General features: G+C 33.2%; 1 protein-coding gene and 1 long non-coding RNA gene across 8 annotated transcripts in view; one reads left to right on the top strand and one right to left on the bottom strand.

Moving 5' to 3' along the window:
- Positions 1–13,002, top strand: part of LOC105049002 (MADS-box transcription factor 51) — a 145,203-nt gene extending 132,201 nt beyond the window's left edge. For 2 of the 5 annotated variants that reach the window (XM_073261164.1, XM_010928536.4), the window contains exons 5-8: positions 7,977–8,018; positions 10,920–10,961; positions 12,433–12,471; positions 12,554–13,002. In XM_073261164.1, coding sequence (XP_073117265.1) covers positions 7,977–8,018; positions 10,920–10,961; positions 12,433–12,471; positions 12,554–12,706 — 276 coding nt within the window. In that variant the 3' untranslated portion in view covers positions 12,707–13,002. Of the gene's footprint in view, positions 1–7,976; positions 8,019–10,919; positions 10,962–11,371; positions 11,701–12,432; positions 12,485–12,553 lie in introns of those variants that run through there. The other 3 variants (XM_010928537.4, XM_073261165.1, XM_073261166.1) reach the window with 3 other exon arrangements.
- Positions 1–16,111, bottom strand: part of LOC105049003 (uncharacterized) — a 118,666-nt gene that overhangs the window by 76,131 nt on the left and 26,424 nt on the right. The window contains exons 3-4 of one of the 3 annotated variants that reach the window (XR_012142924.1): positions 12,114–12,235; positions 6,966–7,400 (exon numbers count right to left, since the gene is read on the bottom strand). This is a non-coding gene — a long non-coding RNA (uncharacterized lncRNA). Of the gene's footprint in view, positions 1–6,965; positions 7,401–11,901; positions 12,236–16,111 lie in introns of those variants that run through there. The other 2 variants (XR_832718.4, XR_012142923.1) reach the window with 2 other exon arrangements.

Raw genomic sequence — 16,111 nt, 5'->3', positions numbered from 1 at the left:
ATAGATACGTAGTATTCTTATCAGTATGGCCTAGCCACGGACAGATATGTGGTATTCTTATTAGTATGGTCTATTCGCGGACAGATACATGATATTCTTATCAGTATGGTCTCACCACAGGCAAGAATGTGGTATTTTTATCAGTATGACCTCGTCACGGATAGAAACGTGATATTTTAGTATGATCAATCATGGGTAGGAGCGTGATCGTGAATAGTCCAAATGTCGAGAACTCGGATCCGATCCATATTACACTATTATAATAAAATAATAAATGAGAATAATAGCTTGGTATTGATGTTAACAGAAATAATAGTAATTGAAGTGAAATCCTCATTGAATGAAAATTGCTGATTCGATGATACATGATGAGCATATCAGAGTTGCTACTGATGAAGGATTACATATATCTAAACTGTCATATATTGAAACTTGATGAACATTCTGATAGCATTATTGAGTTGGACATATGAGTACTCAATTATTAATTATTGAGATTTGAATTATTATTTTCTTAACAAGTATGTCTATTAAAGAATTATTATCTTTCCATACCGATATGTGTGTAGATAATCCTTACTGAGCTATTAGCTCATATCATCATTTCTATATTTTTTTAGAGCCACAGAACATCTAGCTAATCGGGATTGATTTGAAACTTTTGATAAGAGGTAGTAATAGTTAAGTTTTTATCTGATACTGAGGATATTTGAACCATGTATTTTGGCTAATCTCAATTTTGATAAAAAAATTCACAACGAACTGTTTGTTTTAATTGTTTATCTCTTAATGTTAAATGTTCTGGTTCAGTTTATCAAGCCTTGCATATACTCTGGAATTATACTCTAGGGGATATGCGGCCATATCATATGGTCAACCAAGTGTGGGGTTTGGGGCATGAAAGGAATGGTATCAGAGCCTAGATTATGATCATTAGGGATTGTGGTGCAAGTAGTATTGGAAGGTATTGGTTCAATTATAAGGATTTCTTTAGATCCTAGAAGATGATGTATCTTAAGCGCAAGCAGGATGGTTATCAGAAATTAAGATACAATCTCTTGTGATATTATGAATTATTAGTAATTCTACATCTTGATTTATTTGGTATTTTAGCTAATGAGTATAAGTTGAGCGAGTATATCTATATTGTTGATAGTTCTTATGATAAGTGAAATGTGTGAATTTTTATATTCTCTGCTTATACTGAATATTGTTTATCAATGGGTGGAAGTTAGGATAGCGCTCCTATGTGGATGATGGTTGGTATGATTTATATTGATAAATAGAGAACTAGATGGCAACTGTTAAGGATTACAGTATATTGAAAGTTTCAGAATTTGTAAGATTATGATTTATAGTTTCAAAGCAAAAGAAGGCAAAATGAACTCAGATGTTTAAGACATAGTGTTGACATGTATAATATGGATATTCGAAGACAAGAATGACTTTCATAAATATTTAATATTTAGCAAGATGGATCGATCAGAGTAGTGCAGTCGAAGCATGATGGAATTATAACTTGCAGGTTATATGAAAATTTTTGATATATGATTTTATGAGGATTGATCCTAGAAGAAGATAATTTTTTTGTATATATATTTATAATCAAGTTGGGATTCATCTTCATATATATAATAAATTAATAATAGTCATTTTATATAGTTAATTTTATATGACGGTGATTACAGAGCAATGAAAGTGGTCGAGATATTCCTAAATATTATTTTGGTTAAGATAATTAAAAATTTAGGATTAGTTGAGCCTATGTATGGGTGTGAACAATATAAAGGGCGGTATGGACAGTATATACAATCATTTGTAAATATTGTGATGGGTGAGGGAATGAGTCTCATAAAATTGGAAGTCGGTGGTGGCTGAGCGGAGTAGAGCAATAGAAATTAAAGGCAAAGACCACCACTTATGCTTTTAATTTACTTCAAGAGGCAATTTAATTTGAAAGTCAAAGATGTAAATTATGATGAAAAAGAATATAAGTATGCATATTAAAGAGCGGATGCTAGTATGACGATTTATGAGTTAAACCATAATAGTTGAGATGAGGGTATGAGTTACTAGTGAAAAGACATCAAAAGCAAGGGAATGAGTGTACTGAATTGCATCAAAAGTTGGGAGATAGAGGCAGACGCTTTCTCCGAATGTTGAATCTTTGTCCAAAGAAAATTAATGTGGAGGAAAGAGGATAAAGCAAAGAAAGATATGATTTATTATTGCATAGAATAAATTTATGTCATACTTGATATTTGAATAATTGATCTGAATTTATTCGAATTTATCTGATGTTAGAGGACTCAGAGCAATCAAGTTTGAATTATATTAATGAAATTTTCATAATTAGTTGAATATCTTGGTATGTTTTGAAAAAGGATCTAAGGTAATCTTCAAGAATTTAAGGAACTGATAGTTGATCAAATATTCTTAAGAGACTTGGAAAGAAATTTAAGATGCATGGAGAATTATTTTGGTAAATAGATCTGAATTAGAAATAACATACTAATGTTTAATTAAATTATACTGTCTTATATAATGTTTTGCATAAGAAATAGTATAAAGATGTAAGTAGTTATAAAAGATTGAAATCATTTTTTTGATAAGAATCCATTTAAAGGCATATATATTGAACAATAAGTGCCTGATACTTCTATCAGCTATTGATACAAGTCATAAAATTGAGGGTCTTTTGAATATTAGCATATTTGGTGATGAAATTTAAAAGTCGATTAGATCTTAATTTTATTATGGATTTGAAAATTTAAAAATTATTAATCATTGAATCATGATTGGGGGTATGTATCGATTAAGAATAATTAAGTTACCATTTTCTGGAAAGAGATGATCGTGTATTGACTAAGGTAATGTTATGGAAAGAAAAGATAGAAGTCTAGTAAATGTTGTAAGCATATCAAGTAGAAGATGATGCTAGAGTCCAGAAGTATAACTTTTAAAAGGAGATCATCAAAATTAAATTTAAGATTTGCAATGCTATATTTTGAATTTGAATTTGAAGTCTTATTTCGATAGTTAAAGCAAGTGCAGAGGACAAAGAAGAGGAAAATATTGTGATCCAGATCTACTAAGGATTGCTTATATATTGAGATTATTATAAAGTCATCCCTGTGGAAGGAGTAAAGTGATTACAAATGATGACATCCATGAATTTGGAGGCTTGATACTTGAACTTGTATCCTTATTGTACATAGGGTTACAATGATGGAGATAACTTCTTTTATGAATTCTTGGATATTATCCAGTGAATTAGATTTTGATAACATAAATTAGCAAGTACTGGTGTGCAGTAAAATAATTATAAGTGTGAGTAATTAAATTGTAGATACGTTTGCATATGAGTATATTGGGTGAAAAACATAATAATAATAACTAGAATAAAGAAGAGAAAAAGCAAAAGCAAGAGGCAGAAGAAAAGGATCAGCAAATTCTAGACAATTTGATATAAGAAGAAAATACTAGAATCGAGATTATGAATATTAAGAGAGGAAGACCATAGTAATATAATTGCTAGTATGACCAAATTGATCTAAATTGATATATTGAATTGATTTCTGTCTGACATCCTAATTATAAGAAGGTTTTAAATACTGGTATCGGACCCCATGCCGGTTGCCGGTCAGTACGGTACCATATCATATCGATAATAAAAAATCAAAAAAAAGTTCATAACTAGCAAAAAAAAAAGGCAAATCAGGCCGAATCGGACTAAACCGTACCAAATCGGGCGGTTCGGTCGAAACCATACCGAACCGACCGGTTCGGACCATTTTCGAAAATCCGACTGGAACCGTCCCAGTTTTCCACCGGTCTGGTTCGGCACGTCCCAAACCATCCGGTTCAAGATAGTTTTGAAAACCATGATAAGAAGTATGATGAATATCCAAAGCTAAGTTACAAGAAAGTTAGTAGAGATTCTTGTTGTTTAAGAGTTGCTATGGGGGATTGGTAATGCCAATTAACTATATGTATATTTGAATATTGGAGGGATTGTGATAAACTTAAAGACTTGCTAAAAAGTCAGCTATCCGTGATAAAATAGAGGATTAGTTAGAGAAGATTATAAATCTTAAAAGTATTTTGAAGATTAAGAAAACTAGAGACCTTAAAAGTATCCTTACTATTAAAATTTTAATCATAGACTAGTATGTGAGCAGTGTTGATGAAATTTATTGATAAAGCATGTGATCGGTAATGTGGATTTAGTGATGATCAATTGAGGATGTGATTCAAGTTTGAACATACAAATTTCGAGGACAATTTATTTAAGAGGGGAGGAATGTGAGGCCCAGCCCAAGAAGGGGCTTTTGCGTGTCATGCGGGACGCGTAGGGGATCTCAGACTGTGGCTTCTCGCAGGGGCAACCGTGTGCTCCCCTTCAAAAGAAAAGAAAGAAAGAGAGGGGAACCGAAGCCCTCTCCTTCCCCTATTTTGGTGGAATCTTCTTTCTCCACGCCCTCTCTCTCTCTCAATCTCCTATGCTCTCCCATCCAGTCGTGGGTGTCTGTGGGTGTGTGAGTGGGGTGGGAAGTAGAAAGAAGCAAACAGAGGAAGAAGAAGAAGAAAAGAAGAAGAACAAGAACAAGAACAAGAAGAAGAGGTGAGGCGTTTGCCTCTCACCCCCCTCCTTCCGTTCCTGGGTGTGTGCGCACATTGGTGTGGGTGACTGAACTAGAAAATAAAGAAGAAAAAGAAAAAAAAAAGAGAGAAAATAGAGGAAAATATACATATGTATATACAGAAACTCTCTTCCCCTTTCTTTCTCTCTCCTTCCCTCTTCTTCTTTTCCCTCCCTTCTCTTCTTCTTCTTTGCCGTTGCTTAGTGGTGGTGGCTGTGCCATATGGGAGTTTTTCAACGGACTAGGTAACTCTTAATCCTCTTGTATTTAACTAATTTCAATTAGAAGTTAATTATTGTATGGTGGGGTGGTGAGAGAGGTGAAGATAGTAAGTTGAAAATATTGGGAAGAGGAATGATTGAAAAGGAAAGGGATTGTTAGGAGAAGAGTGAGTGTTAGGGGAGGTGGGATGTTAATAATAGTAAAACCTTAAGAGAATATGAATGCATTGGGAGATTAGAGGTTAAGTTTGGAAGGCAGATTGATTCTGCCTTGTTTTACTCCGAGAATTTTATCTCCCTATTGGCTTTATGGTTTAAGCTAAAATTTTAATTGGGGATTGCTAATTCATGGGTTAACTTGAGGATAAAATTTAAGAATTTTTGGATTAGTTTAGCTAGGATAAATAATTAGTGTATTGGAGCTGCTGCTGAGGAAGGATTGTATCCTCTCTTCTCTTTCTTTATTCTTTCCCAAGATAATGATTTCTGAATTTCATCAGTATCAAATATTGATTTGGGTTATCCAAATATTCTAGGTGTGTGGCAAATTGAGTTGGTATGTCGGTTAGATTTTGCTACTGCAAAAGGTAAGGATCTCTAATCACAACCACCTGCATCAATTATGAATGGTTGGTATCATATGTTAGAAGTTATGGCATTGCATATGTGCATGTATGGCAAACTTTGATTCCTTATGATCCTAAATTATGCCATTTGTATTAGGAAATGTCAAAATTTATGAAGTGATAATGATAATAAAATGAAAGGAATGAATTATAATAAATTAAAATTAAGGCATCTGGACTAGTCACAACATCAGTATGGCCTAGCCATGGGCAAAAAAGGGGTAATCTTATCAGTATGGCCTAGTCGTGGGCAGATACATAGTATTCTTATTAGTATGGCCTAGCCGCAGGCAGATACATGGTATTCTTATTAGTATGATCTCACCACGGGTAGGAACGTGGTACTTTTATCAATATGACCTTGTCAGATAGAAACGTGGTATTTTAGTATGGTCAGTCATAGACAGAACTATAACCGTGAATAATCCAAATACCGGAAACTCAGATCCGATCCACATTACACAGATTATAATAAAGTAATAAATGAGAATAATAGCTTGGTATTGATATTAATAGAAATAATAGCAATTGAAGTGAAATCCTCATTGAATGGAAATTGCTGATTCGATTATACGTGATGAGCATATCAGGATTCCTACTGATGGAGTATTACATATATCTAAATTGTCATATATTGAAATTTGATGAACATCCTGATAGCATTATTGAGTTGGACATATGAGTACTCAATTGTTAATTGTTGAGATTTGAATTATTATTTTCTTAACAAGTATGTCTATTAAAGAATTGTTATCTTTCCATGCCGCTATGTGCGTTTAGAAAATCCTTCTTGAGATAAGCTCGTATCATCATTTTTGTTTTTTTCAGAGCCGTAGAACATCTAACTTATTGGGGTTGATTTAAAACTTTTGATGAGAGGCAGTAATAGTTAAGTTTTTATCTGATACTGGGGATATCTGAACCATATATTTTGGATAATCTCAATTTTGATAAAAAATTCACAACGAACTGTTTGTTTTAATTGTTTATCTCTTGATGTTAAGTGTTCTGATTCAGTTTATCAAGCCTTGCATATACTCTGGAATTATACTCTAGGGATATGCAGCTGTGTCATGTGGTCAACCCAAGTGTGGGGTTTGGGGCATGACATAAAATGATGCCAAATGATTTCCCTTGAATTACATTGTTCTTAAATTTTCATTTTCTTGATTGTTTTGAAATTTTTTTTCTAATCTTTTGGTCAAAACTCTAAAATCTAAACAAAACTGTTGAAATGGTTAAAACTGCCAAAGCTAAAACTCAACCTAGGGGGGCAATAACTGAAACTGAATTCTAAAACCTCAGGTTATTTTGCATTCCCAGGTAAGGTCATTGGACTGGACCGTATAAGCTTGACTTTTATCTAAGTTATATTAATAAAAAAAAATATAGCTAAAGTGCACAATGCAAGAATTTCTTCAAAATTTTGCAATTCATTCTTCTGAGCTGAAATGCCCATTATACCAACAGTATAATTTACGGAGAGGTACATGAATATGCATACTGGTTAATATTAGAAGCAACAAACCATAGAGAAAGTTAAACTGAAAAGTGGTTAGCTAACCTAAATTACAAGTTTGTGGCATTGAATTTCAACTGTGGTTTTAATCGTCCTACACAAATGTCTTTGATCTAGCCAATCTTTTTGTACAAATCACTAAATTGGTAAGTTCTTTCCTTCCAGTAAAAAGTGCCAACCATCATATGAGCCAAGAACCAGAGCCTGACATATCGTGGGATCCAAGCCCCAAATACCAGTATTAGTAATAATTTCTCTTGAAGAGGGTAGATTTTCACAGGGTCATAAGCTGTAGTAGCATCCTTGCAAATTCACTTTAAAGTTGTTACCATCACACAGCTGATCAGCTGAATGTTGTCTTATCTAGTCTCTTTCCTACCATGTTACCTTGCTGCCAAGGAGTAATTCAGAAAATTTGGAGACTTATGTAGAACCTTTTAACTACATTTGACCACTTTTCCCTTATTTAATTTAGAATATCAATGCAAAAGGTTATTTACTCATCAGCTGTTAATCCAAATGTTACCTTCATCAGCAACAAGCAAGCACGATGCCTAAATAAAAGCACAAATAAATGTAAAACCTCTTTGATCACATTGAAACATTTAAAATGTTTTCTTCTTTAAGAGGCACTAAAAAAATTTTATTAAGTTTATGCTGAATTAAGTTCTTCTGAGAACCCCTAATTTTACAACATTGAAAACTGCGCCAGCAAGAGACATCACATAAGATTCATTTTGACTTCGGATATATTTAAATGAACAAAGTAAATAGGTAATGCTGTTTGATTCAGGCCAGATGTTCTACTTCATCTATTTAGGTGATGTTAGAGATCTATACTAAATTGTATATAACCACCTTATGATGCCTAATGCTATGCAGCACAGTGTTGGACACCCCCCCCCCCCCCCCCCCCCCACGACACAAAAAAAAAAAAAAAAACTCACACAAGCTTTTATTCGTGCAGACAAAGTTGATGATGGATACAATCAATAAGTTCCAAGATGAGGTACAATTTTCATTTCTATTCATGATTTATCTCCTAATAACTGCTATCACCTTGTATAAATATTGTCATAGACTTGTGGCCATGGCAATATCAAAGCTATTGTAAGATATAATTTGCTTCAAACCCCCAGTATTTATTGTTGTTGCTTGTAGGAGACTTAAATACCTACAATGAATGTGAAAAAGCAACTAGAGACCTATACTAAATTCTATATAACCAACTTATTATACCTCATGCTATGCAGCCCCCCCCCCCCCCCCCCCCAACAACACCCAAAAAAAAAAAAAAAAAGAAAAAAAAAACAGGAATTTAATTCCTGATCGCCCTCTTGACACCACTCCAACAAAAACTCCCTGTTGACAAAAACTTAAATTTCTAGTCCCTCCTTTTAGATTTATCATGATAAGATATCCTTTTAATGTCATTTTATTTTAAAAAATACCCAACATACCCTTAGACTGGGAAAGACCACTCCCTAACCAATGGCAATTAAGTCCAAGCCAGCTCCCGAACATCTTTCTGTCAATCACTAACAACTACAACAAAAATGGGCCCACAATATTGGCGGTGATCAGGAAATCAATTACTTTATTTATCTGCCAAGGAAATGATTAGTGTAATCTCTATAGGCGGCTGACAGCTGACCATATTGTTCTCCATCCCAAATAAAGTATGGAGTAGGTTGTTTCATCAATTCATCTCAAAAAAAAAAAAGTACAGTAGGTTGGCTTGAGAATTTTTTAAAACTGAAAGCTAGTAGAACTCATATGAAATGGACTTGGATGGGTGATTTAGCCTCAATCTTAGCTATTCGTCTCATTTATCTGAACTGGCAAATATGTACAGGTTTGGTCTTATATTATGTCATAAGCTAAACTAAGCAGAGGCTCATGGTAAGCCCCTTGAGGTTTCAAGTTACGGCCTTTGCTAGTATAGGGCTCAAACTGTGTCACTCTGTTCTCATGGGATCAAGTTATTTGCTTCCTACCACAACATGGACGAGGATGGTGGACCAAGCCCATTGCACCTATCTCCATCTCTACGATTTGGATATGCAAAATATAAAATGTAGTTCTCGAATGTCATTAAAATTTTGTCAAAGTTATCCTGTTTAAGACAACTGCGACAATGAACATACATGCAGAGTAGGATTGCAAGTTTGATCTTACCTTAAGGCTTCGAAACATTGGGTTTCAAATATTGTGAAAGAGAAAATTCAAGATATGCCTTTAGTATAGGCCAAGTGATATTATAAAAGATATTCATCGTGAATTTGGTATAGAATTACCATATCATCAAGCTTGGCATGGAAAAGAGGTTGCCATCAAGAAGCTCTATGGTCAGATATTAGTATCTTATGAATGGATACGATGGTATTGCAATGCAGTTGATGTACCATGGCGCACAGTTAATTTATCATTGCACAGTTAATTAGCATAGCACAGTTAATTTATCACTATACAAAGCTAAATAAATATAGTACATAGTTAATTTACAATTATATATGGTTATGTATATATGGTACATAGTTAAATTATCACTACAAATGGTTAAATTAACATAATACATAGTTAACTAAACATAGCACAGTTAATTTACCACCGTATACAATTAAATAAATATGGTACACAGTTAATTTACTATTGTGCACAGTTATATATGTATACATATATATATATATATATATGGTATATTGTTAAATTAATATGGTACATAGTTAATTTGTCACTGCACAGAGTTAAATTAATATAGTACATGGTTAACAAAATATGGTATACAATTAATTTGCTACTGTACATAGTTAAATGAATACTATACATAGTTAAATTAACATGATACACAGTTAATTTACCACTGCACATAGTTCAATTAACATGATACACGGTTAACAAAATATGATACATAGTTAATTTGCTATTATACATGGTACATAATTAAATTAACATGATATACAGTTAAATTGCTATTATACATAGTTAAATGAACAATGTACACGATTAATATAGTATACAGTTAACAAAACATGGTATATATTTAATTTGCTATTATACATAGTTATATATACATGGTACATAGTTAAATTACCACTGCACTCAGTTAAATTAATATGATACATAGTTAACTAAATATGGTACATAGTTAATTTGCTATTGTACATAGTTATATATATATATGGTATACAGTTAATTTATCAATGCATAGTTATTAACATGGGACATAGTTAAATAAATATTGTACACAGTTAAATTAACATGGTACATAGTTACATGGTACATAGTTAATTCGTCACTGCACAGTTAAATTAATATAGTACACAATTAACAAAATATGATATACAATTAATTTGCTATTGTACATAGTTATATATACATGATATACAATTAAATTAACATGGTACACAGTTAAAACATGTACACAGTTAACAAAATATGGTATATACTTAATTTGCTATTATACATAGTTATATATACATAGTATATAGTTAAATTAATATGTTACACAGTTAAATTATGACTATACAGTTAAATTAACATGGTACACCATTAACTAAACATGGTATACAGTTAATTTGCTATTATACACACACACACACACACATATATATATATATATATAATATATAGTTAAATTAACATGGTATATAGTTAACTAGCCACTACACACAGTTAAATTAATATGATACATAGTATTTGATTTAGGAGCATTTCGTCTCATGAGGATCGAAACTTAAATCCCTATTAAAAGTGGACCGAAAATTATAGTTTTGGTCAATAGGGCTTAAAAATTAAAGTCCAGTCCACTAATGGACCAGCATTAAACCACCCCCCCCAAAAAAAAAAACCAACCCCAACCAAAAAAAGAAGAAAGAATGAAAAAACTCACAAGCTTTTATTCATGCAGAAAAGGTTGATGATGGATACAATCAATAAGCTCCAAGATGAGGTACGTTTTTTGTTTCCTTTCATGATTTATTTCCTAACAACTGCTATCATCTTGTATAAATATTGTCATAGGCTCATGGCCATGGTTATATTAAAGTTATTGTGAGGTATTATTTGCTTTAAAGCCCGGGTATTTCTTATTATTGCATGCAGGAGGCTTAAAAACCCACAATGAATGTGAAAAAGCATTAAGGATGTAGATTGTTCATCCATTTTTGTATTTTTTGATTTGCTGGCATCTGTATAATTCTAGCCTTTGTATGAATTCAATCACCTACTGACATGCTTTAAGTCCCATTCTATCCCATACACTGATGCAAGGAGGTCCCTCTCAACCTTCCCCTTCCCCCCAACCTCAAGAACATATCTTTTTGGTGTTTTTGATTAGCACTTATTAGTATCTTTGTTTAGTGCTTCAAACGATACAGCAATCAGTATACTACTACACAGGCATGTGTGGATGCTCAGACACCAGATCCATTTCATATCTTGCACAGTTGGGAATGACATAGAAGAGGAACAGGGTAGGGAGAGAGAAGTGAATGAAACTGGAGGAGGTGCCAATCCTTCAGAGTCAAGATTTTCAATATTCAAAATCTTTAAATCGATAATTTCCAGTATCCTGAAAATCTCGAGATTATGGGAACAGAGTTTTCTGACCCCGCCCGCTCCATCCTCCCTCATCCTGTCACCTCAAGGCCCTCCCTGCCATGTGGGAGGATATTGCATGGACAAGAAAGTAGGCGTCTATGCAGCCTTGGAGTATATATCCCGGACTGAATTTTTATGGGGACATCCAGGTATTCCTTGACACCTATGTAGTTTATATTTGTTAAACTCTCAATTAAAAAAAAAAAAAAAAAAATTATGCACACCGACATTTAATCAAATATGGTATTGCTAAATACAAGATTGTGGTGTACATATACGCTACAAGCTTGTGAAAGAGTTGGGTGAATGTACTTGGTGGCTGCACAGAGGTTGTGATAGCTCAACTGCTATGACATGTCCCCACATGAAGTTGGAAGAACTTTTGGTGCTATCATATTATTCAATACCATGTTGACAGGATTCATAAACATATGGTTGTAAAACAGAGTACCATAAAACCAAAATGTAGCAATTAGTAGCACATTGAAGGATGGTTGCATACCAGCAATACAGTAGCAATTAGCAGACAAGCTGCAATTCCAGCTGGATGTTTGAAGCATCGGTGGTATCGGATTGTTGCTTTATGTCTCCTTTTCTGGGCAGCAAATATGCTGGCTTAGAAACCTGATTAAACCATGTAAAAATAACACGTTACAAGTGGAGTGCAATATTTACTTCCCAAAAAAAAAAAAAAAAAAGAAGACAAATTCTATAAAAAACCACATTAAAATAAAAGAAATCGAGAAAAGTATAATTACTAAAATCTCATATACAAGCTTTCCTTAACATCTGTTTCCTTTTTCTGTTTTCAACTGAAGCAGAGGAAGACAATGCTTGAGGAGAAAAGGTTCTTAGAATCCGTAAGAAAAAAATGTATCATAGCTCTCTCTCTCTCCCTCTCTCTCTCTCTCTCTCTCTCAACTCGTTGCTTTCCAATGTCAGGTTGTGGTGATGGAGCAGAATGGAGCTGCAGTGGAGCACCACAAGGATGTTAGCAACAATAGCGAGGGCGCTTTGTCCCATGGGGTACACGAAGATCCAGAGGTGCAACTTGCCAAGTGCCATGCACCACGTTGCTTATCATTATTTTCCTAGAAAGACTAAGCAGGCAGTTGGAAGGGTTGTAACCAAAGTCGTGCGGGACAGAAGTCTTTAGAAATTTGTGTGTGGGACTCGGACCGTATAATCTCATGTATTTGCTGTCATTTTACAGATGCATGACAACACCAATAAAGATATGGTGTGCTGAGCTGTAGATTCTAGTTGGAGTGTATCCATTTATACCGCCATTTGGATGACTTTCATGCCTTCAGATGGGTTGGATGGGATTGATTGCTAGCTATCCACTTCCAATGTGTCAGGTCAGATCAGTTTTTTCAGATTTATTTCAATTTGGAATTAATTCAGGTTAAAAAGTAAGCAAAATGTAAGTTGGTTTTGGTTGCAGGATAAAGTAACTTAATTATATCTTTTGGTTTATTTCATTTTGGTATCTTAGATTATGAGATAATAAGATGATTTTTGGGAATCATTTATATAGGAAAATAATTGTGGGAAAATAAATTTTATCATACCTGGTGACAAAATTAATCTGAAAATTGATTTCAGAAAAATTATCATATTTAGTTAGATGTCATATTGTACGGAAATATTACTAAATTTGCAGCAATACCTTTGAATAAACAATTCCTATAATAATATTTTTTTGTTTATCACAAAAAATTGTTTAGTCCATTTGTTGGCCACCCATATGAAGGCTATCAATGCAGACCATTTCAAATATTGAAATATATTGCATAAGTTAATAAATATTTTAAATTAATTATACATATATTAGAAAACATATTTCTCATCATAAATAAAAATTTAGTTTTTTAATTTCTTATTGACTAAATGTATTCAAACATAACCTCACTATTAATTAATTATTTTTTTAAAAAAATAAATTACTAGATAGAGAGATTCATTGAAAAGAGTTGGTAGGTGTTATGCTTTAAGTCAGGACTATTGTGAGATTAATAATATGAAAAGGGGATATTTGTAGATTTCAATGAAATGGGGATATTTCATCAAGCAATCACAATTTCAGATTACTTTCACTTGGTAATGTGGTGTGAAAGAAAATATCATCTTTCTCATGGTATTTGTTTTACTTCTCTCTCGATAAAATAGACATGGAATCCATTATTTATTTTACCATCTCTCTCACTTTCTTTTCATACCAAACTTGATAATCTAACATGGAATATATTTTTTCATGCTACATTACTTCCAACTAAATGAACACTTAAACATATTTTGTATGGAAAACAACAATTATAACCTATAGATGTGGTTAATTAGTCACTGCATGAGATTAATTTAAAATTACATATTACATATTAACAATCAATTACATGAAAATTGCTGCATGTTAGTTTTAAATTTTAAGCTCAAGGTAGTTTGGGAGGTAAATACAATTTCAAATTAGTTAAGGTAGGTATCAGAACATTCCTGAAGTGTGTCAAATTTTCTTAAAATTGCTCAACTTTGGATTGGACTTGGCCATGTTTAACACATTTTAGACTAAAAATGGTTCGAATTGTTGAGTCATCCTCTCTAGTTTTTGCATGAAATGCCTGCTCCATTTTACCTATCTATTGCTAGCTAGCCATGCATCAATCTACGCAGCATATATATACTCTCCTATTTCATGGTAAATGATTGTGCTAGATACAATACCGTATGTTGTTGTGTAGAAGAAAAGGTATCATTAGTTCTATATTAGTTGGAATCAAAAGAAAATCTATCTTACATAGGAAGGAATCATCTTTCTTATGTGAGGTGCCTTTTAAGGGGCAAAATCGTGAGGCCCAAAAATGGCTCATATAGCTTCCGAATTATAGGCCATTGATCAAAATAGATAATACCTCACGTGCTGAGTCATGAGTCCTTGATCGCAACACCATATAATATCACAGAGGATAAGGTACATAAGCATTAGCTCAACAATACATCCTCTCATTTTCCAGCAAAGGATCAGGATGTTTCAAGTTGCAATGCCGTGATATCATTCAAATCTTCAACCTGGCCTCACCTTGGGTTAAGGCTGCTAAACAAACAAGCAGTTGATGCCTCAATATTCAGCTCGAGCTCAACTCATTTGTTCAGTGAATGAATTGAGTTCAAGCTGAATTTTTGAGCCTATTTATTAACATAAGCCAAGTTTTGGCTCATAAGCTAATCACACACACACACATATGGATGGACGCACACATGCATACATATACACTCGTATATATACATACTTGCATGCATACATATATATGTTTGTGTAGGTATAACTATGAAAGAGAGAGAGAGAGAGAGAGGTGGACCACAATTTGGTTGAGTAGATCTTTACTTAGATTCGATCATATCAAAATTGGATGATAGAATCCTACATTGATGATTTGAACCATTCAATGTAATCTGCTACCTATAAACTACTTACATATAAAAAACAATGTGATCCGGAGAATTTTGGTACATGCATCAAATAGGTAAAAAATTCAGCCATTTAAATAACACAAAATGACACATGCTTTTTTACCATATAATGCATAGGCTAGAAGTCTACAAATTATATGACTTTTTTTTGTGTGCAAGTAATTTAATGATAGTAGATCACATTGACTAGTATGGGTGCATGTGTATGTTTATATATATATAAGATAAAAATAGAGCTAGACTTAGTCGTACTCAAGTAGATTTTCACTCAGATCTGATGGGGATGATTAAAGATGTGCTATGATCTACTACTTCTAAACTGCTTACACATGAAAAATGTGACTTAGAAACTATAGCCTAAGACATCAATGAACAAAAAATATATATTATTTTATATTATTTAAATTATTTAATTTTTTGACCACTTAATGCATAGGCTTTAAGTTTCCTAATCATATGACTTTTCATATGAAGGTACTTAAGAGATAGAAAATCATGTCCAGTAGCTAGGATCATTAATGTATGGCCCTCTCTTGTTATGCATATATGTGTGAGTCTATTGGTATGTATTTGTGTCTATATTGTATGTGCACACACACATAAATACATACATACATATATATATATATACATAAATATATATACATACATATATATCTATATACATACGTACATACATATCTATATACATATACACATATGTGTGTGTATGTGTGCGTGCGCTTCAGAATTGACCATAATCAATGTGGCAGACCAACCAATCTGATCTTAACATGAAGCCTCTGACCAACCTATCAAATCACGTTATGTGGCTGACCTAGAAGGACATAAAGATTTCAAATCCTCCCCCAAGCTAGCGATAGCTAGGCCATGTATAATCACAAGCGGTTCCATAACCGTGCAGCAGAATGCATAGAGCATAATGTGCAATCGGAGCACCCATGTGAGACCTTCAAACATATGATCAACTACTAAAAATCAGCTGATCCGCATGTCCAGATTTCTCAATGACAAGTGTTGACCTTTGCCTAC

This window comes from Elaeis guineensis, chromosome 7 (assembly GCF_000442705.2).
Source record: "Elaeis guineensis isolate ETL-2024a chromosome 7, EG11, whole genome shotgun sequence".
NCBI classification, from domain to species: domain Eukaryota; kingdom Viridiplantae; phylum Streptophyta; class Magnoliopsida; order Arecales; family Arecaceae; genus Elaeis; species Elaeis guineensis.
The sequence above is the reverse complement of the archived record's forward strand: the minus strand, read 5'-3'. Positions and strand labels throughout refer to the sequence as shown.